A 22,954-nucleotide genomic window follows, 5' to 3' on the forward strand; every position below is an offset into this window, starting at 1 on the left:
CATCTATACCCTCTACAGCCTTGGTGAGGCTGGTGGAGGGCGGCTGAGAGAAGACACCATGTGTGAGAGGTGGGGGGGACTAGACTGTATGTCCCCTTCCATTCCTTCTCCCTCTGCCTGATCTGTGCTTGGAAAGTTACAGAGTGACTAAACTCTTTATTTTTAGACATTACAAAGAAAGAAAGCATTAGACAGCCGGCTGCAAAAATATTTTTTGTGACCTTTGTCTACATTTGTGCAGTGCTTGTTTCTATTCTGGAGCATATAGTTCCTACCCATTTCAGCTCTTCAGTCTTATGTAGTTTCATGAGAAACTGAAATGCTTATAACTTTATGCATACGTATATTCAAAAAAATTGCTTCCATATTTGTTTGTGACACATTTTCATTGTAACATACAAACTGGAAAAGCAACTGGAGCACTGTAGGTAGAGGCAGCACTGGGGTAGTCCCATATTGGTGGCTGAACACCCTCTGCACCAGTCAGTCCTGCTGTGAACTAACCTGGAGAAAGGATTAAGTAGGTCTTCCAACTCAGTGAGGCAAAAAGGTTTAGTAGTATGTGTGAACAGGGTCTGGAATTGGGGCTGTGATCAGTAGGGCTGGGATGGTAGCTAGCAGGTTTGCAAAAGCTTAAGCCAAATAGATGTTATGGGTCATGGTTTTTCTTATTGGAGCAATATTTCCAGAAAAGGGGAGTATTTTTAACTTTGAACAAGGAGGAGATGTGTCTTTTAGACATGCATGTTCAGTTAAAAAAAAAAAAAAGAAAAGGCAGGACAATATAAATATGAGAAATCCAACTTTGAAAATGAAACAATTTTACAGTAATTGAAGGGTATGGGTCAGTCATGTCAGTTGTGTTCCTGAAGAGTCAAAGCATTTTGTAATACTGCTGTTGAGTGATAAGGATAATTTTTTTTATTTACTGAAAACTATATGGGTTAGCACTGCACTAACCAGTAAGTCTTCAAGCTGAAATACAGATGCTAAATCCTTTTTTCCCACAGGTACCTTTCACAGATTGTTGGGTAAAGTGAAACTTGCTATTACGTGAAAGTGCTCCTAGGTGGAAGCCCTTATATCCCTTATTGCCCTGAAGCAGATTACTGTGACAGAATTTTCTTCTCTAAAGCTGATCTGTAGAAAACCATTTTTCACTTGCATGGCATCCAAAGTATGAAAAAAACAGTTGATGCTGTTTTACTAGGACAATATGCTGAATTTATAGGGTACTTAGTTTATCAGCTGAAAAATTACAAAACCCTTTTGGAAGGTGAAGTATTGCTCTTGCAAGCAGAGCTGGAGTGATTTTGTACAGCTAATATGTTATGTGTCAGTACTCCTATTGCATCAAGTGTTACAGGTGTAGTGCTGTTCTTTAGCCTACCTTTTATGTCCATCTTTGATATATTAAAGGAAAGACTCATTTCTCTCAAAAGGCTGAAATGGGAGTGGTGCAGTAGCATTACAGGGGCTGTGGCAGTACTTGGCAGGTGTTCCTTCTGGCCAATGGAGCAAACCTGACAGAACCCATGTGCAGGGATATATTGCCTTCTGCCACCACTGGCTTGTAGGACTCTGCCCATACTAGATCCTACAAATACCTGCACTCAGTAAGGTGTTGGATTGTGCTTTCTTATTATAGATAAGCAGTTTCTCATTCCAGACCATTAGTTCCACTAGCCCTTAATGGCACTGCAGGCTTCTGCCAGCCCTGCTCCATCAGGTCCAAGTATTTATTGTAATAGATGCATTTTCTGCTGCCAGCTTGACATGTAATTTGAATTTTGTTAGGAGGGATGAGCAACGCCCTTTGTTAGGAAAGATTTCAAATAGCTTCCCATCTCTGTGTTTAAATAGCAGGATATTGGTGATGGAAGGTGGTTTTTTGTTGGTTGGTTGGTTTTGCGGTTGTTTTTTTTAAGCCTTTTAATGAAAGGCTTAGGTCAAAGACATTTGTTTCGTCGAAAGGTCTCTTGGGTCAAAACATTAACAAAAAGCTTTCAAAACCTTGGGGGAAAAAAACCAAACTCCAAAGTACTGATTTTCCAGGAACCTTTTTCCCTCTCTAGTGTGTATGAATGCTTTGTAATAATTTGAGCCAAAGACAAAAACCTCACTAATTCAGTAAGCTGAATTCTCTTGCAAGCTGCTTAGCTTTTGTTTTTTAGAAACACATGTGGATTGCACCATATAGTGCAATTGTATAATTTGTAGATTGTATAATTTGATGTGAGGTATGGGATAATGATGCTGGTGTTGAAATAACAGCTAATGCATCTCTATGAAAAGAGAAGGAAAAGCATTTAACCTCTCAGATGACAGGCAGATGCATACGTTGCTTTTCTGAAGTTATTTCAGGTGGTTTGGGTATAAGTCCCCCTGAAAGAGTTGGCTCTGCCCTCTCCTGTACACTTGCCTCTGAGACAATGCTTAGGATGCTCTTGCTTGGGATGCTCAGTAGGAGAAGGCTCTTGCTGATGTACCAAGTCATGTGCTGGGCTTCTTGCTTGGGCAGACAGGTTCTTACCTCTGAAAAGGTTTCATGAGGGAAAAGGGAGTTGTGACCATTTCCCAGCAAAGCCCGCAAATTTCAGCTACTAGATGAGATTAATTGCATTAAGACCCCTGCCTGTGCTTCAGATGCTGTTGGGTCTTCTGCAGTATAAGGTGTTGGGAAACATTAAGCCAAAACCAGTGCTGATATAGGTATACTGAAGTGATAACCCTACTTATCTACTGAATTTATCCTAGGACTATAAAGATTTTTCTGTCGATTTGTTGTTTGGGGTTTTTTTTAATTTTTCAATTGCTATTAGTACAAGTAACTTCTGAGTTAAGTAGGTCAGATATCCCAAAATATCAAAACAAATTCAGTAATTATTTTTGTGTGTTGTGGCAGTAATTCTGTTGAGCATCTGCTCAGAAACAAGCCTCTTCTGCTTTTACTCATCCTTGTAGTTAAAGCAAACTTAGATTGTTTCTGTTTAAAACCAGCAAACAATGTCAAACAAGTTAGACAATTGTAATCATAAATCCCTGGAACAATCTGTGTTTAGTGAGCATAAAGTAGATGAGCTGGGAAAATTTGCTCTGCATCACTCTTTCAAAAAAGGAGCCAGACTCTTCAAAACAGATTTGTGTACCTCCTTACACAGAGAGGAATTTTTGCTGGTTTAACTGCCTTCCCTGCTATTTGTAAATATACTGATAGGAAACTATGAGATTTTATGGATATACTTGATTGGCAGGAATAGCTTGCTTGGGTGTTTTTTTTAATGGAGCTGACAGTTGGCTGGTGTTAGCAGTGTGAGCAGGCCTTTATGCAAGCACCACTTGCCCTATGACAGTGTCTGAGTGAGACTTTTTACCAGATTCACAGGAATGCTGTATGTATGTAATCAGAGCATAGCACTTAGCTAGAGTTTGTTATCACAGAATCACAGAATGGTTGGGGTTGGAAGGGACCTCTGGAGATCATCTAGTTGTACTTGGGTTGATTCAGAGATGTGCTGCACGCTTTCACATTCACTACAGTTTTCTCAAATTTCTCCATATAGATGCATCCTCAGCACGGGAAGAGGAGACTCAAGCTCTCATTGTGCCCTGACAAGCAATTAATTCAAATATTTTCAAGTACATGAAAGGCTAAAGCTTTATAGAATTTTTTATCTGTTAGCAAAAATCATGTAGGAACAGTCTCCAGGGTGATTTTGTGCAGATCCTTTGTGCCAGGCTGAGTTGTCTTCTCAGAAAATAGATTGTTAGTTATGGGATGGATGGTATGTAATAAGAGGCCATTAGTCATGTCTCTTGGTCCATCATGTGACCTACTTTTGATACAAATGAATGACAAAAGTGAATGATTTCACCTGTGATTAACAAATTTTTTTTTTCTAAGTGTGAAATGTGCACTGGCTTAGCTTTTCTCACTTGCACTAATGAAAATTTCTGAGTGGGCTTCCATATTGAAGTTGCCACAAAATAAAGTTGCTTAAGTGAGAGAAGAAACTTTCTGTGCTTAAAATAATTCAAGGGGAAAAGAAGTTTACTAATTTGTGGGATGAAGATTTTACAAAAACTGTTAGCTATTAAAATGTGTTATACCTAGATAGAAAAAGTCATTGCCTTCACAAGACTCAGGAGGAACAAGAAGGCTGATGCAAAACTAAGAAATTACAGTAGTAGGACAGCAACTGAAATGAATTCAGTCTTTGCAATCCTAAGGAGAGGTTTTGAGGTCAAGGAGAAGACAGGTCAATTGTCTTAGTGCATGTGGTTTGAAAGTTTTAAGTTAATAATTTAACAGATTTCAGAAATCTTCTTGACATAAAAACAACATTTAAAACATGTTGTATGTGAATGACAGGACAGCTTATAAAATCTGATAGGGGAAGTCCCTAAACAAAAAAAAAGTCTAAACTTACTTTGTCAGTTATTACTGGGTTTAGGACCTAGTAAGACTCTTGCAGCTCCTTCCCTTATGATGGTGACTTATTTTAGATATGCCAGTTTTAAATGCAGAATTGTAAAACACCATTTTTCCTTTGCATTAAATAACCTTGTCTTGATTTAGGTTCTCATGAATGGATAATCTTATCCTTTTGTAAAAATAATTGGTTAACATGTTTCACTTGCCAGCTAACATTGTCTATTATTTTAAGACTGATATTTCTTAAATTGACAGTTTAGAAGAAGCTACTGAATATTTTATTTGTATCTCCCCATACATAAAAAAAGAATGTATTTAATTACATAAATCTAATATTAGCCTTGTTAACTTAATTTTGGTTGGTTGGTTGGTTTTTCTGGTTTTTGGGCCCTGTTTGGAAAGCCTTATTAATTCTTGCAGACCTTCTAGGATGTTTTAAAAAAACCCTGTAATTTACCTATTGTGGTGGTTTGAATGTCTTCAGAACTGCTGAGAAACTGAAAACATGAATTTGTTAAAGGGTAGCCACTCTGGTTAGCTCAGAAATAGCAGATGACCTGCTGGTAGGGAAACACTACATTCATGTGCTCTAAAAGGGTCCTACAGGCACCTTTCCAATGCCCCAGATGACTGAAGAGTTACATATCCATGTCTGACCAGATTCAGGGCAAAGATTACATGGTACAAGTAGAGCTGTTTGATCTGTAGTAAAAGAAAAAAAAAGATAGTTTTACTTTACTTCTCATCCTTCATGTGATACTTAAAAAAAGTAATTATTTCATGCAGACTTTGCAAGTGCAAATGAACATCTCAAAGGATTGTAAAGGCAAATGTTTCTAGTTAGTTCTGTTGGGTTTGGGGTCTTGTTTTCCCCAGCACTGATGGTCAGTTGGGGTGGTCATCTCCCTTGTGCAGTGCCACACCTGCTTGGGGAAACCCAAAATGGTACTTGTGGTGAAAATGATGCTTCTTTTTATGCCCTAGAGCAGGTGGGGGATCATCTTGTGAAGAGTTTCCTAACCCCTTTTGTAGCAAAAAACTGATCTCTGAGTTTTGGCTGGAGTATGAGGCATTGCTGTTGCTGTTGTAAATAACTGAGCTGAGAAAGACAAGATTCCAAAGTGCAAACTGGTCCCTGCCTTGAGAGGGGCACTGAAATGCTTGTCTTCAGGCACACTGTGTGGTGTTTGTGTGCCTGCAAAGGCTGAGTGCTTCCCATTCCAATGCTCTGCAGTAACCCACGTTACCTGAACTGGCTGACTGTGGGCTTTTTTGTTTGGTTTTGTTTTTAAATGTGGCTTTAGACTGTGCACGAGGAAGCTGCCTTTAAAAAGGTTCTTGAATTCTGAGTTTAATTCTCCTTTTTTATGTTGGTCTTTCTTTTCTATATCCAGAAGAGAAGGGGCAGCATTCAGCAAAAGATGCTTGTCCTTTAATTTTTGTGTAATTGAATACCAGCTTTCAATTCAGCTGTATTGAAATCCATTGAAAAAGAGATATTAGTGTGGTGTTTGTTCAGATTTACGTGTTTTAAAGAGAAAAGCTGACAGTGTACTCAATTCTGCTCTCCTTACTCTTTCACAATAGTTATTCACTCTTAATTGCAGTACCTTATGCAATAAATAGTCCCATGGGTTTCAGTAAGACTGTTTAGGGAATTGAATACCACAGTGTTAGCAGAAATGGAAAAAAACGAATAGTGCTTTTAAGAAGTGCATGATTTGGCAAATTGCTCATAGTTTGTACATGTATCAAACATTAATTCTGTTTTGTTTACTTATGGATCAGTTTAAGTTATTACAGAAAACTGTCATGTTAATGATGCTTTTTATGACACCTGATGGGACATTTGCAATCCTATTAATTGAAGTCTACTTGAAAGTTCTATTTTAGCCTTGAAAAAAAGTTTTTATACTGCAAAGTACAGCTTGAATTGGTTATGTTTTTGTATGAAAAGTAAAAAAACATCTCTTAAATTTTATTAGTTCCACCAAAAGTAATCATGTGGACGTGGCTTGGCTCACTTGAATTAGTGGTAAAACCTGCTCAGTATTGCAGGTATATAGAATGTTTCTGTTAAAACTGCTCTGTTTCTCTTGAGTGTCCTAGTAGGACCTCTGTGGGGGTTTTGAAGCCTTCCCTGTCCCTTTGTCCTTGACATGGCTGGACAAGATCATCCTGTGTCTTGCAGCTGTGTAACCTGTACGTGTCCTGACTGCTTTGCTGTCCTTTGGGACGAGCTCTGGTTTGGGTCACATGCCCATTCCTCCCATGCATGAGAAAAACATAAGCAACAAAGGAAGAAAAACTCAAATTTCTGTTTAGAAAATGTGTTTTGTTTTAGCTAATGAGTATAACATCGATATTACAATTCTCTTCTTAAAATCAAAACAAGCACTGTAGCTGTGCTTTGTCCTGGATTTATCTATGCTATTCATTAACATGACACGTCATTTTAAGAATGTCATTTAAGCAAACCCAGCTGGTTTGCTTAGATGTAAATGAAGATCAGCTCAGCATGAAGCTTGTTGGAATTGCTTTGTGTCAAATTTTTTCTAACTGGACCTTTTTATCTGCTTTTGACTTTACCAAATTATTTTTTTCATCTAAATTAGCACATTTAGGGAACTGCCTTTCTGTTGAAGTTATATCATGGATATCCCATTCCTTCACTCAGTAAAGGAGAAAAGAAAGTGCTTAAAATGGGGCTTGTTTGTGGATAAGAATTTAATGATTTTTAATACCTTGTGGTCATTCACCTGGATAAACGTGGAACTAAACTACCTACTGTTGTTTTGGTCCTTGTTAGTAAATGAAGTTTTAGGAAACAGAAGTCTTTTAAGTAAAATCAAGAGTTACATAGTTCAAAGATGGTAGAAGTTCATAGTATTCATACATGAATATGATTCCTATACAGAGTTTGTAGCTTTCATGGGGGTTCCAGAATTGGACTCACAGTTACAAATTATTTAGTTTTTAATGAGTAGAATGGTGGTCTTTGAGTATATGTAATGTAAACTATGCAATTCATCTCTAAAATGTATCAGAGAACTTATGGACTGGTGTTAGGATCCGTGACAGCTTCGTATTTTAGCAGAAGAATTTGGAGGCAGAGCGTTGCTGTGGCTCTGCACCATGTAAACTTTATGCTTCTAGAAAATTATGTTGATTGGGCAGCTTAAGTGCTTGCTGTCTTTCAGGATTTTGAAATTCCATTGTACAAAATGAGTTCTGAGGCAGTAGCTACTTTGGAAACTGATTTACGAAAAAGGCTCTGTTTGGAGGATAATATTATGTGCTCTTCATTTCTGCAAGCTGCCCTGCTCTTTTCATTAGCTGGTGCTTCTCTAGGAGGCATTCCTCTCATGCTTTTGTTCTAATCTCTTTTTTCACAACATGAAAGAAAATCCTCTGTTTCATGTGCTCTGTGGAGTTCCTTTCATCCTTCAAAGTGATGTTACTTATTTTGCAATGTAATTGCCTGTATGAGCTTGCTTTTGAGCTGGAAAGCTAAGTACTGTTTTTGTTGGCAGGGTTATAATGTTTGCCCATTTACCACATGTCATTGATTGATAACAGTAAGGAAGTAAATAACTGAAGGATTTCACCTGTTTTCTCATTCTTCTGTTTCTCACAGGTTCATTGCTAAACCATGTGCCTTAGGCCTTAAAGTCCAAGCCAATGGACCACAGAAAGCTCAACCTAATGCTATTCTGGAAAAAGTTTTCACAGCTATTACAAAGGTAGTGTCTAACTAAAATATTTACATTATAAAGTGGGATATTGTGCTACAAACTATGTCTGAATAAAGCAAAGCTAATAGATAAATGGAGTGCTGCATTTTTACACCTAAAATCAGAAATGCTAATACTGGGGACACCATTAGTATGCCAGATTGAGCAGTTGTGCGTCCCTTTGTGACACCTCCTGTAAGCTTTTAATCAAAAAATTTTCACAGAAACACTTTGTAGATGTCATATGGCCACTTACTCTTTTTTTGCTTCTTATCTGTTAGAAATTTCCACAAAATCTTTGGGTTTTATGGAAAAAAAAAAAAAGAGTTAATTTTGAGCCAGTAAGATTGATACTGTATTTTCCATGAAACCCAGAGCTACTCCTTCTAGGGGACTACCTAAGCACAGGGCACTGGTGTCTTGCTGGTATCCCAACTACGGGAGAAGAAGATAGAAAAGTGGGAGAAACTGACTGAATAATAGAGCTTGCAGATTTTTTTTGTGCAAGTTTTTCACCCACAACTTACATCTCTGTCTATACATCTCTCACCATGTGACATCTCAACTAAACCTCTATGTCATTCTGTCCATACTTTTTGAAGCATCCTAAACTTTTCTGCAGGAGCTTTTCAGCTTTTCAGTCCCACCTTGGCTCCAGGCTGCAACTGGACATGCCACAGAAAGTATTAGACTCAGAGGGCAAAATTGGGTTCAGTGCCACAGACAGTGAAATATTCTGTGGATCTGCCTTACCTGTGTGTCCCACCCTCTCCTGAGATCACCATTGCACTTGGTGTAGCTTTTGTCCTGTTTTCAGGGAGGGACTTGTACATACCTTCTTTCTGAAGGCTGTAGCACATGCTCTCTCAGACTCAGATGAATGGTTGGATTTTGTTTGTTGTGGGGTTTTCGTGGTCTTTTTCTTTTTTCTACTTCTTTTTTTTTTTAATATTTTCTTGTAGAATCTGGTAGTCTGACAGAGGGCCTGAAATCCCTGTGAGGGCAAAGAGGTCCAGAGGAGCTCCAGCAGAATCTGGTAGCTACTCTCAGAGAAACTGTTCAGTTTAGCTAACTACCTTTTTTGAATCACATACAACAGTTCTCTCTAGTCAAACTCCTAAAAGCTGCACCAAGTATTTGATTTTTCTAAGGTTACAGACATTGGTTTTCTTAACCTTCCATTATAAACTAATGGCTACTTTGGTTGGCTAAAAAACTTCTTTGAGATAGACAGCAAATACTTTATCCTTCTCTTGTCTCATTTCCCTTTTTTTGTGTGTTTTCATGGAGGCTGATAGACAAAACTTCAGCCTGACCAAAGTTTTGCTGTTCTATATCTTGTAGCATTTAAGAAGTTTTTGTCGTGAGAGCTCTCGTATCTCATTCAATTTTAATACTGGCTTGCAGAAATAAAGCTAAAACTCCAGAAAACACATTGTCCAAAAGCCTTTTCTGTTTCTTTAAAAAACAATGTGATTGGGAGAAATATGTAAGTAGTACTCATGCTGTGCTGTACATGTAGAATTGCTGAATGATTGAAGATGTGGCCTGTACTGCTCTTAAAATTAAGGATAGACTTATTTTCTTTTGCCTTACCTTACCTCTGCGCTGGTTTGCAGCTGTGCTGATGGTATGAGAGTTCCACATTTTCTGCTTTGCAGAATATTTGTGTGTGGTTAATTTTACAGAAAAAAATTCTCTCTTGTTGTCAAAGTGGTTTTCCTTTTGAAGTTGTCACTTTGTTTAATGACCTCATTTTTTAACATTAAAATTCACAAACATGGGATTTATCTTCCTTCTGTGCCAGTCAAACCATCCTCACTACTGCAACAGATGATAGGACAAAGATCCTGATGTAGGAGGATGGAACAGGCACACTGTGTGTCAGGCAGCGGGGTGTTTGTAAGACCCGCTGCTCAAGAGGTCCATGGCATTTTATGCCTATTTACCTTCACTTCCAAGTTTCAAACAAGTTTTAATCCCATTGTTCCCTTTAAGCTTCTTACTAGTAATGACCTGTGTGTCATATTACAGGATCTGTTCTTCTAGATCAATACCAGTCACTGTAAATGTATTTTGATGGGAATCTGCCAGTAGAGATTTCTGTGAACATATTTCTATGTATCCATGTGTCTCTCAGGCAGCCTTGATAAGAAGTCAAGAGCCAATTATAGTGGTTCTAAATTTAAAGCATTAATGCAATTGGGCAAGAATCTAATTTTTACACTTCTCTGTTCTATAGCATCCAGATGAGAAGAGGCTGGAGGGCCTCTCCAAGCAGCTGGACTGGGATGTGCGCAGCATTCAACGTTGGTTTCGACAAAGACGCAACCAGGAAAAGCCCAGCACTCTTAGGAAGTTCTGTGAGAGCATGTAAGGATGTGTGTTCTCTTCTTGAGTTTTGTTGAGCCCATGTTCTCATCAGTTTTCCCCATTGTACTTTACAGGTATTTCTGTAGACAGGTAGAAAATTATACAAATTGGTAGAATATGACTTCTTTAATGAGACAAACAATCTTCATTCTCCTGAAGGAGTCAGATTGTGCTTTTTGTGTACTTTCAATGGTCCAAAGCTTTCAGAAGTCAAATAGTTGTGATTCTGTACTGTCAGGGTGCCAGCCTGATCCTTTAAGAGAAGTTACCTTGTGTTAGGGTGCCTAGAGCCCTACCTTTAGCTATAAACCTGAGAGATCTGAAATGGAAGAGTAAAGATGAAAACCAGTTGGGTTGTTAAACAAAAAGAAGACAATAGATAAATTGACTAAAGACGATTGCCCTCTAATAAAAAGAGGAACTTAAGTGTCAGAGTGCTTCAGTCCTCTCATTGGTATTTACAGCTAAAATCCTCCTTGCTCAATATTTAATAAAGCCAGGCAGGGTGAGATTATGGGTAAACCTAGTCATCCTGTTGCCAGCAGCTGGTGGCCTTAGAGTTAATGATTTTTGACAGCAGTGAAGAGCACCCTTTTTTTCTTCAAGGGTTGTAGTTGTTAACTGGTCTGCTTAACTTGTGGGAAAGGCTATGGACTCCTGGGAAAAAATTAAAACTGTATTAGTGTTAGAGCTAGTGTATTTGGGTGGTATATCTTGCTGCCTCTGTAACTCAGGTCAAAGACTTCACTCTCTTGCACTAATGCCACCACATTTGGGCTGACCTAGTTGTTAAGAAAAACTTAAACATACCATGAAATACCATCGCCGATCGGATGGTAATGTCCTTTGTGACATTCATTATGGAGAAAGCATGCAGATGACAGCTATGAATGCAGAATGGAAGGTAAGGTCAAGCTGTAATGAAGTGCTGACAGAATTTAGTGCCAGTTTTGTTTAGAGGGAGCCATTGGGCATTATTGCAATATGTGTACTTGATAGTAATGATAATACTTGCCCAAAAAGAAGCAACATGGCATAAATAATGGGTGGATAGTTCAGGTTCCATCTGCTAATGGTTTGAGGAGGTGCAGTGGGAGTTGCCTCTCCATTTCTGTATGTACATAGTGCTGTGATAATGAGGTGTTATCCAGCCAACCATGTGTGCCTTGCCCTGGGAGCATTTCCAGTGGTGGAGTATGCGCCACCAGCTGACCTGTCACATGTTGGATGAAGTTGTTGGCAGATAGTCAGACTAGCACTGGGAAGCCAGGGCTACCCTTTTATCCCCTCAGTATGGGTGTTAAACTGTTGTCTAGTTAAATCTGCCCATCAGGACACTAAGCAAGGTACTTCAGTGTGTTTTGACTAAAGAAATTCTTCAGTATGAGGTCTGTAGCCTTTTCACAACTATTGAGTTAACAGGTGGCTTTTTGGATGTAGTGTCTCTGTGTGGCAGCTGCTGGGCTGCATAAAGTACATGTCATGGGAAGGGGGGCACTCAAGTCTTCAGTAACTCGGGTGTCAGTAGAGAGTTTCATAGCCAGGACAGAGAACGAAATGTGTCCTTATGTAATAAGTACAGAGCAGGCAAAATGACAGTGATCCCTGCCTACACCTTCATACTGTTGAGCTGCTGTTGTCCCTCCAGAGAAGACTTGAGTTTTGCTGGCAGTGGTAGTGATTGACTGTGGCTTGGGAAGAAAAGTGACAGAACACACAGCAAATGTGAAGCTACTCTAAAAAGAGTTCCACTTCTTTTTACGTGGAGATGATTCAATTTACTGCTAGACAAAGTGTTCCTTGGGCCCAGAGTGGCTTTTGCATGATGAAAGGGAGAAGGCAGCTGTGCCAGAAGGGCTGTAGGCCATTTCTGACTGCCTTATCTTTCTTGCAAATGAATAGCGTGGGCACTATAGCGTGGGAGGAGTTTCAATAGGACAAAGGCTGAGAGTGAAATTTAGTGATAAACACACTTGCCTGAGATGCATGACACCCGAGATCCAGTCCCAAACACATTATACCAGTAACTTCATCACCAGATTCTTATTGTCCCAGATTTCTCACTTTCTCTTTCCCTTCCCTTCTTTTTCTTTTCAAGCAATTCCAATTCTATTCCTAAACAGAGTGTAGGGAAACTCCAAAACCTACACTGCTTTGGTGTTTGGTTTTTTGGTTTTGTTCTTTTTTTTCCCAAATGGAATAATTCCTTTGCTGCCAGTCTTTGTCAGATATCCTGACCGTTGGCAGATGGTGGTTATATGAAGAAAAAGACAGTAATAAAATCTCTGTCTATAGACACTGTTTGTGCCATGGCATTATTGTGAAAATAAACTATTTTTTCAGGAAACTTAACCAACATTCCCCCCCACAGTTTTGTCTGTCAGTCTGAAAGAGAAGGTGTAATTTGATTATTGGAGGTTTAGAGACCCTAATGGTGAGACTTCAATGGCATCATGTACCTGCTTAAGATTTCAGATGTTAAGGGTGATAAGTATCTATTTGAAATACAAAAGAGATAATTTCACCAGGTGGTGCTTAACAATCCATTATTAGTTTTTCAACAATTTGGTCATTCTGGCACGAAACTTGAAGTTAAAGGCAGTCACAGCTTGCAGTCACTAGGAAAGGCATCCACATGGTATAACCTCAGATTGCAAAGATCAGGCACTTAGCTTACTCTATGAGCTGCTGGGGTTAGTCGGTCCCTAGCTTTTCTTTCTCTTGTGTGAATTTAGGCAATTTTGACTCCTTTTCTCGCCTTGAAAGATACAAGGAGCATAAAGGAGACGACAAAGTGGTGAACTGAGTGTGCAAAGTGGACTTTTCTACTTCCATGTATTTCTGTTGGGTTTTTATTAGTCTTTCCTTTCTGTCCCCATGGCACTGCCTAATATCAAGAAAATGACTTTGCTGATTGCCAGACCAAATACAGGATCCAAGAATGTCTTTGTTAAAATCTGATGTGTCAAAAAGCAAATGCAGTGTCGATTCCCAAGCCACTTCCAATTTCTTCCCAGTTTCAGCGTGTTGTGCTGCTGCTCACACTACCAGTGCAGAGGCGTGTCTGATTTCCTCAAGGAATAAGTAGTATAGAAAGAGACAGCATTCTGTTCTCCCACCTTGTTGTCCAGATCAACGTGAAAGAACCTGTGATGGCATAGGTTATTAGCCTGGGACTTTGGAATGTCATCAGGCTGATGACTTGTCTGTCCTACGGCTATGTACATTTAAGCAAGATGTTTATTAGAGACATTTACGTGGTTTCCAAGGAGTGGCTGAAAGAAACATATGGCCAAGAGAGTTTTTTTGAGTTTATGCAACATTCTATGTGTGAAAACATAGAAATGTGCAGACTGAAGAGCCAAAGATACATTTTTTTTTTCCCCTCTTTCCTTTCTAGAAGGAGCTTGGATACTGAAATGTTTGTAAGTGAGGTGTCTTTTAGTTTTGATGTAGGGGAGAGAAGAGTCTCTCTCTCATATCCTAACCAGACTTTTTTTTTTTCCTAGGGAATTGAAACTGTGCTTATGCACATTGCTTTGAGGGACATTTTATCTATCTAGAGTTGGTGGGTTTTTTTGCTTGTCATGCACATTTATGTGAAAATTATATGGGCTGTTTACAAGTTCTTGGCTATACTGCTTTTCTCAACTAGCAGAGTAATTCTCTCCTACAAAAATGTATTGGAAAAATAACTATGCAAGGGAAAGAAATTAAGACAGCTGTTTGGTTGTTGAAATTCTGAACTGTGCTGATACAAATCGTAACAAAATGCATAGAAGAATTCTTCAGTCTGTGCTTTGCGTGTAGCACTAAAGCCCTAGAAAATAAATAGGCTTCTAATTCTGAATTTTTAATACCATCAAGCCCTCTTAAGCTTCTAAAAAATATCTGATCTGAGGAAAAATACGTGGTAAATGGTATTTTGGGTCCATTTAATTCTGATTTGTCAGCTGCTTCAGTGCTACATGCAATGAAGGACTAACCAGTGTTTCATGACCAGAAAAGAGAACAAGGGTCTGTGAAGTCATGCTATATGCTCTGGAGTGAGTGTGATAGTTACTCTTCAATGGTGGTAGAATTGGTAGTATCTCCCTTGTTTTCCTCTGCTGTTTTCCATGGAACAGGAATGGCTGTTCCTCCTCACTCTCTAAGAGAAATGAGGCATAATCTCTTCATTGGTTTTTTTGGTCTGTTCAGGAGATCTAAAGCACTGGTAACTCAACCAGCTGCTTGGTGAAAGGGGAACTGCGTGTCTGACTAGTATGCTGATAAACAGTTTTCCTTGCTATTGTAAATCTGGATTCTTTATTTTTTTCTTAACTGGGCAGATATTCAGTTCTGCTGCTCCTTCTTGTAATGTGCTGTGGTGGCCTGTGTCCTACCATGGGCTGTGTGCTACATCCATGGGCTTGTGGGACAGGTGCTTCTGCTGACAAATGATCATAAGACAGCAGTTTCATCTGAAAGAGAAAGCATCAAGGAAAATCCAAAATTTCCGGTAGTCACTATGAAAGGGAGCAAACTCTGCAAGGAGGAATAGTATTGAAAGCCACTATGTAATTACTGATTTCTTTCTTCTGAAACAGTACTGAAACAGTTAATAGAACTGAAACTCTTTTATACAGGTGAAAAAAAGTGAGTAATTTGCATTTTTCTTTTGCTGATCCTTAGCTTGCTTCTTTCAGTATTTCAGTTAGCTTTCTGTGACCTTGAATGAAATACTCCTTGGTGTTTCACAGAAACTTACAATACTGGAGCAGATAATTTATATTTTTCTTAGTGGCATCTGAAGAACACAGTATTTTGTGATATAACTGAGGACTACAAAGTGTGTTTTTGTGTACACCTCACCATGTCTGGATGTAGATTTCTTTTTTCCCCTTTCTCCCTGCTGTGGACTTAAAGGGAGTTTGGCAGTAAGAATAAGAGGAGTATTCCTTCAAGCACATAGCTGAGTTTATAGCCAAGAGACTGCTTTGGCTCAGGTCAGGCAACAAGTTTCCCTGAAGCTGCTAACTCAAAACACAACATGTCAAATCAGACCTGGCACTACTGAAAGGATAATTCATTCAAAAGACAATTCACTCCAGGGATTTCTCCAGACAGATTATATGGATATAAAATTTGCTAAATCTGACTCTTCCAGCCGGGAGAGTCTTGTTATCCAAGGAGGGCTAGTGCCTCTACATTGTGCCATAGGGCAAGCAGCACATGCTTGGTGTCAGGCTGTGAAAACACCATACTGGCAAGGTGCCATATCTCAGTCTTAGAAACATGGATCCTTCTTGCAGGAATGGAGGAGAAGGGAGGGAGTGGGGGGAATGGTTAGGGAATGCTCTTACACTACTCAGGGAATGCTATCTTTGGAGGGAATAGAATTGTTACTTGGTGAAACCTATGAAGCTGGGTTGCCCATCACTGTTTCCCATTTTACTGCTAGACTGGTGTGAGTAGAACAAACTGTTCCATTGCCATTTTTAATTAAAATATTTATTAAATGTAATTGAAGATTCAGTACTTTGCAGGTGCAAATGGCAGCACAGTGACTTGTAGATGCTACCAGGATTGTTCAGGAGGTCAGAAAGACAATGGAAGAAGAGAGGGGGTCAGCTTAGTGCAAGATAAAAGTGTGTGGAAATGATAGATTATATAAAGAAAATAAATGGAGAACAGCAACTTTGTGCAAGAACCAGAAAGCATTAAATGGAAAAGAAAAAGAAGCATATTCAAAATTGAATAGTAAAAAGTTTTTCACACCTGAGTAATTAAACAGGGTTTCATGTTTCTTTCATGGAATTCATTGCTCTCCTGAGGCAATAATTCAGCAGTAAGTTGTAATTAATTGATTGTTTTATTTACTTGGGCAATTAGAGTATTTGGTATTGTGTTGATAAGTGGATTGTATCTTCTAGTTTGCTTAGAAGACTGTTGTGAAGACTAACCTAAAGTCTTTAAAGTACCCTGTACTGAAACTGGAGTACAGAGGTAAGGAGGAGAAGAGCCTTGTGAACAAATGGCATTTGTGGCATGAAGGACAAGTAGGGAGTAGGGGCTCAGGTGTTGACAGAGTCAGATTTGTGGGACAGCTTGTTGAGGGAGAACATAGGTTTTCGATGAGATGTGAAGGGAGTTTAGAGTCTGTGAAGTTATTCCAGAACAGGGAAGGTGTGAGTTTGCTGAGTGCAAGAAGAGTTTGTTATAGCTTCAGGTAGTAGGGAAGTTGAGAAATTGAAGTCATCTAGCAAGTGGTAACTGAAGTGCAGAGTAACAAAGATGGTCTGGCAATTGTTGTCTATAGCAAGCATGTAAAATACTGCAGTTTCATCGTAGTACTGTAAGAGTTATATCTAGACTCTGGGATTGATACATTCAAGGACCTATTATTCTCTTGAGAGTGTTGTGTCTAGTAACATCACTGAAAGGGAAGAGAGATGTGCTTGAATGTAAGGCCTCAATAGAAGGTAAAAGAGAATGAGGCATTTATACTGAAACTCATGCCAAGAGCTGTGCAAAAAGATCTGGAGTCATGTTTCAGTAGGTAAAAACCAAGATAGAAATCCATGAGAGTAGCAGTCAACAGCTCTGTATATTACTGACTCCTTTGTCTGCTACCAGGAACTTACATTTCTCTCTAAGCCACATTTGAAGTCGGCACAGAAGAGTATTGATAAAACTTTTTATTAAGGGTAAATAGTCTTTGTTGTATGATGTCATTCAGCACTGGTTCACTGATGGCTTCTCTGCCACAAGAGAAAGAGGGTAAGACAGTACTCGTTGCCTTGAGTTACATAACACAAAGTAATTTGTAGCCTGAGTTCCTGGGCACATGAATAAGTCAATGGCTGTCAAGCTGTCCTGATTTTAAAGTTGTCAGAATACAGTGTAGCCACTGACAGCAATTTTAATTCTGCTCTAACACTTGCTCTCTCATGAATCAGGACTAAACATCTTGCAGGTACTTCCTCTCCAACACACAGCTTGCTCAGCACTTGCATTTCCAAAGGCAAGGCCTGGGCAATCATGCCCAGCTGCTACAGCGTGGTTTGCCATGGGTTTATGCTTTCAGTTTTGCCTCTCGGAGCATCTGTATTAGGCTCTGGATAATTCATATTTCTTTGGTGTCCAGTCTGGATCTGTAACTTAGTTATACATCCTTTTATGATTTATTTACGCACTTTTGTGCTGTCATGTATTTGCACAGGCTGGCTCAAACTGTAGTTCAGCAGCACAGGCTACCTTTGCAGCTCCAGTACGCTATAAAGGCCATCTCCCTGAGCTCTGCACCCTTGCCCTCCCATTTGCACTGCCCTGTGCCAGACAACTGGGTGTACAGCTGTTTGTAAGGCAGCACACTGTACCTACTGGGTCACCCTGCATGAAAAGATACGGTGCTCGTCAGTTAGGTTTTCCTGTCGTGGATCACAAGGTGGTCACATAAGGATGCTGGAGTGCTGTTGCTTGTGGTTGTGGAGAGTGCGTACGCAATCAACAGAAGGGAAACCAGGGAAGCATGGGCAGTACTTGTGTCCAGTGTGAAAGCTCAGGTTTTGATGTGATGGAGGAGAGAAGTGGAGGAAATAGCTAGTCACTTGGTCCTCCTGGTGTGACAGGGTGGGAGGACATGGTGTGGTGGAGCAGGGCATGGTGTGCCATGTGGTGCTCTGAGTGCATCTCTTCCTTCTGCCTGCTCTGATATGAGGGCTTAGATTAACAAAGCTGAGTAAATGAATGCTTTTCTGCTGAACAGCTGCTCCTGTGGCTGTGTTTATTTTCTTTGTCTAATTCTTGCTATCATTATTTCCCAATTTTGAATAGTGAAATACTGTGTCTGGGTCTGCTGTTGTTGCCTTGCTAACCTGATGCATAAGAAAACTGGTGAAGAGGAAGATTGGAGTAGACTTCTTGCAACTCTTGTGTATGCTGCTCAAGAGGCTCCAGTTAGCTTGAGGCTCGTATGAAAAAGATCCCAGAACTGGGCAACGTTGGCGGTTTCCCTCATGGTTCCTTTCCTACTACATCTGCCATACTCACATGTGAATCTGGTCTATGATCACTGTTTTGCCTTTTTATGCTGGGCTTCAGAATGTGTCTCTGCCCAAACATGTTATTAGGGTGAAATGATAACATTGGCTAAGTGTCAGGAGTTGCCAGCCCTCTTTCCATGCTATTATACTGGAGCAGAAAGGCAAAGCTGTCCATGCCATGTCCTCATTTTATGCTCACTGTATTTTTAGATTGTTCATTAAGCAGTTTTCATTTTGCATCTTATGAAATCTCCCTCTTCCCTCAAGTTGGATTACTTAAAACTTTGAATTCCCTGCCCTTACTGCCTTCTGTGACAGTTTTTAACATAATTAATAAATTTAAATTAACTCATATGCTGGTCCTGCAAAGACACTATCACTTAACATTATCATTGCACATTAGGCAAGGTTATAATAAATTAACTAGGTTTCCATTCTCTTGTGGGTTGTATGTACTCATCATTATCTTATATTACGGAAATTAAATAATTCCTCCTTAATTTCTAGTTAAGGTGAACATGGGTTCAAAATTACAGTCATAATATAACAATTAAAGACAACTAAAGGAAAACTGCAAAGATTGCAGTAGCTGGTGTTTTTTTCTGTGTGGAACAGTACCTTGAATTGTCTTGCTCTTCATTATGAAAGAGGCCAGCTGCCACCTTGATAAAGCCTCTGTCTTCTCCTGCTTCAGTGTCTCACCAGGGTGGGTATATGCAGACCTGCTGTGACATGACACAGAGCCCAGGCTGCAATGGAGACCTGCCTAGTAACTTCATGTGTATGCTACATTTTGCATTTTATGTATGTCCATGAACTTACTGTGTTTTACTAATACCATTACTGTGACAGACCCTTCTGCTTGTATTGACTGGTGACTAGCATTTGCTCATACAGACATGTTTTGTTTTTCACTTCCCTAAAGTTCAAGAAACAAGCAGATAAAAAAAAGTATATGTGAGAGTTAAAATTTTTCATTACTTTTTCCAGAAGATTCAAGCAGTGCATCAGCTCATGTAGTCCCAGTTACTTGCAGGTTAAATCTTCAAAGATCAGGCCCTGAAACAAGGTGAAATTGTGACTGTCAGACAAGAAATATTCAGCACAAGGTGCTGTGAAATATTTAATGCTATCTCTTGTGGTTAGTTATTTAAATACTTCCAAACTAATGAGTATGATTTGATTAGATGGTGCTTCTTGGTAAATTTGGGGTTCTGGCTTCTTTAGTTTCATTCTTGATGACAGCACTTTTGCATAAAAAATAGTACAAAAATTTCTTGTCCCTATTTCTTTGTAGAGTGCTTGAAATACTGAGGGATAATAAATCTTTAAAAATAAAAAACACACCAAAAAGAACTTGCTTCACTGTAATGAACATCTTGTAGTGTTTTTTCTAGAGTTCCAGTGATGCAACAAATGATGACTGGGAGGTAGGGAAAGGGAAGGAACAAAAATGACAAAGTAAATACACTTCTACAGGATGCAAAAGGGAAAATAAAATTGACAAGATGAGCTTTGGATATACTGCTAAAAACATTCCTTATCCTCCAGTCTCAACTATGACAGCACTGCAACTCCTGCTTAGAAGATGGGGAGGTTTATCTTCTGGAATGAGAGTACAGAATGTGAAGACACAGCAGACCCTCCCTAGAAGACTGATCTATAACTGTGTAAGATGGAGAGTGTGTGGTTGCTGTGCACAAGCTCAGTCTGTGCTGCATGGATCAAAGAATGCAGTGCAGGTGGGCTGTTTCTTCACGGAAATGGAGAAACAACATTGACATCTAGCCTACTTCTGGAAAGATCAGTACTTGTAAGGGGTTAGCATCCGCTTTAGCAGGCTAAAAACCAATCTGGGGCAGATGACATAATGCTACAGGAAATTAACATTTAGCATGGAAAGAAAGAAAACAGCTAATACAACTTGCTCTAAGAAGATAGTTACCTGTCACAGAAGTTGCTTTGTGCATACATATATGTTGGCCATCATGACTAGGACAACATTGCTAGGTGAAAAGCAAATGCGGTCTGGAAGATTCAAGGTATTATTCCTCTAGAACTGTAAAAGAGTGGGATAGTGAGTGACTGTTGTGTTTGGAAACTGGTGACTTGTGAAATCACTAGTGAGAATGGAGAGTAGAGGTCCCAGTTAGAAAGACTTCGAATTGGTTTTTCTCTCCAAGACTCACCAGCTGTGTACATCGAACATCACCGGTGGGAAGACAGGTCTGTTGATCAAACCACAGGGGAGGGTGCATGGCAGCAACATCTGTTTTTTCTGTGTGCACTTCCCATGAGCTTTCCAGATAGTATCTCTTTGTAGAGCAAGATTTGGCAATGCAAATAGACCTCTGAGGTCTTATCAGACCTTTATTTTATCAAGTCCTCACAGTTGACTCAGAAGAGAATAGTTGCATAACCATTAAACAGAAACCTGGAAGGAGTTACCAAAACACCTTTTGTATTATGCATATTTTCTGACCTAATTATATAAACATACTTTATTATTTATAAAACTGTATCTCTTAAATTTAGTACTCTATTTCCTTTGTGCTTTTTTGCACTACTAAATTTTGCTCTTAAGATTTTCAGAGCTGCATTTTGAGCATACAGATTTAGGACAGGACTGGTCTCAAGTAGCACTGTAATATTAAATATTAAATAACTGATTCAAACTGCATCCAAGAGGAAAATCAGATGACAGTCAAATCCTGAGCCAGAAAATTGAAGAAGAAAGCAATAAAGATTTCTCAGTTTATCATACCTGCTATTTTGCACATCTTAGTGAGCTGTGCATAACTATCTCCTTCCTCAAATAACTCCGGCTTAACCATAGTGCAGGAACTATTTACCATTTGCACAGTCCAGTCTAACTCAACAGCAGTATCATGCCAAAAGAGGCAAGAAGATTTTATTTATTTGCTTTTTACCTGTGTATTCTTTTTTTTAATTAACATTTTTAAAACCACTTGCATCTGCCAGGCTTTGTGGAAATGCAACAAATTATCATTATAGAAATCGAGGGAGGCAGCACATTGGAACAGTGGAGTTGCTGCCATCAACCACGCAGTTATACTTGCAGCTTTGTATGAGACTAGTTACTGGGAATGAATACAAGTAAAGATTTAGTGGAGGATACTGTTTGAGCTGGTAATAGTCCTATTTATTGGATGGACTAAGCATTATTTTTCAGTGCTCTGTCTTGTATTTTTACATTGTGTATTGCCCAAAAATTGTATCTTTGGGGAGATTTGTTTGGTTTTTACAGGAGAAGGGTTGCTGTTTGTTGTGTTGGTTTTTGGTTTTAACCTAAAATTGGAGTAGACCTGAAGTGGTCAGTAGACAATGTCACAAATATTAAGGACTTGATCCAGAAGTTCAGAGTCCATCAGTTTTGGGATCATCCTCTAAATATCTCTCCTTAGACACAGTAATCTAGAAGGAATGCATACCTCTGCTTATGTCAGCAGCAACATTATTTGGACTAATAACTGTTGAGGGAATCAGAAAGTTGAAGGCCCTGGTACTGTGTTTGGGGGAGCAGAAAAATGTAATTTGAGGATAAAACGTAGACTGCTTTAAGTCACAGTGGGAACACGGGGAACTTAGTGATGCTTCCCATTTAAAACAAATAAGCATTTGGTATTGTTTAAACTCAGCTTCAGAAATGCTCCTTTGAGCACTCTCACAGTGAACATACTCTTCACAGCCAAAGGAAATCATTGCAGCAAAAAGTAGTTTTCAGTCTCAGCTAACGATTCCATAGCCCTGCTACATCCCTGTCCAGTCCAGTCAGACAGTGGAGATTCAAATGGAGAACAAGCTGTGTAATGGCAGTTCAAGCTTTCTCATCTTCTTCAGAACCAAGACCTGCAACTGTGAAGTTTGCATTAGGCTCAGTTTGACTTTTAGCCCAAAGCCTGAGCCCAGAAGTCTGTCAGCCACTACCAGCAATTGAGCAGCAGGTGATGGAGAACAGCAAATCTGACATTTTACTGAAATGTATTTCCATGTGAAAGCTTCAGGTGTTTGCAGTTTCTCTGAAAGTAGTTTTCAGAGCCAGAAATCCAGTTTCTTTGACTGCAGGCAGCATGGTGAGCCCTTAACTAGTTGCTAAATATGCTGCAGTTTTTTAACGTTAACTGTTTGTGGCCCTGACTGTAGCAAATCAATGGCTAAAGCATCAGTGTAAATAACATCTACAATTCTAGAAGCAAAATGGCTGTTATGTTTTTAATATTGTGCATTTATTATGTTTCATGTTTGATTGCCAAAAGTCAGTTGAATAGATTTGGATCCTTGCACACCATTTCTAAGCAGCAGACATTGGTTTGGCACCAGAGCCCTAAGGACCATTGCCAGGTGGGTGCTGCAAAGATGGGGCT

At 39.3% G+C, this 22,954-nt stretch overlaps 1 protein-coding gene across 2 annotated transcripts in view; it reads left to right on the plus strand.

Moving 5' to 3' along the window:
- CERS6 (ceramide synthase 6) overlaps positions 1 to 22,954 on the plus strand; it is a 111,252-nt gene that overhangs the window by 26,182 nt on the left and 62,116 nt on the right. For both annotated transcript variants that reach the window (XM_051787477.1, XM_051787478.1), the window contains exons 2-3: positions 8,073 to 8,178; positions 10,412 to 10,542. In XM_051787477.1, the coding sequence (XP_051643437.1) occupies positions 8,073 to 8,178; positions 10,412 to 10,542 (237 nt within the window). The remainder of the gene's footprint in view (positions 1 to 8,072; positions 8,179 to 10,411; positions 10,543 to 22,954) is intronic.

Source organism: Manacus candei, unplaced genomic scaffold (assembly GCF_025592945.1).
Source record: "Manacus candei isolate 608988 ecotype Guabito, Panama unplaced genomic scaffold, ASM2559294v1 h1tg000023l, whole genome shotgun sequence".
Taxonomy (NCBI): Eukaryota; Metazoa; Chordata; class Aves; order Passeriformes; family Pipridae; genus Manacus; species Manacus candei.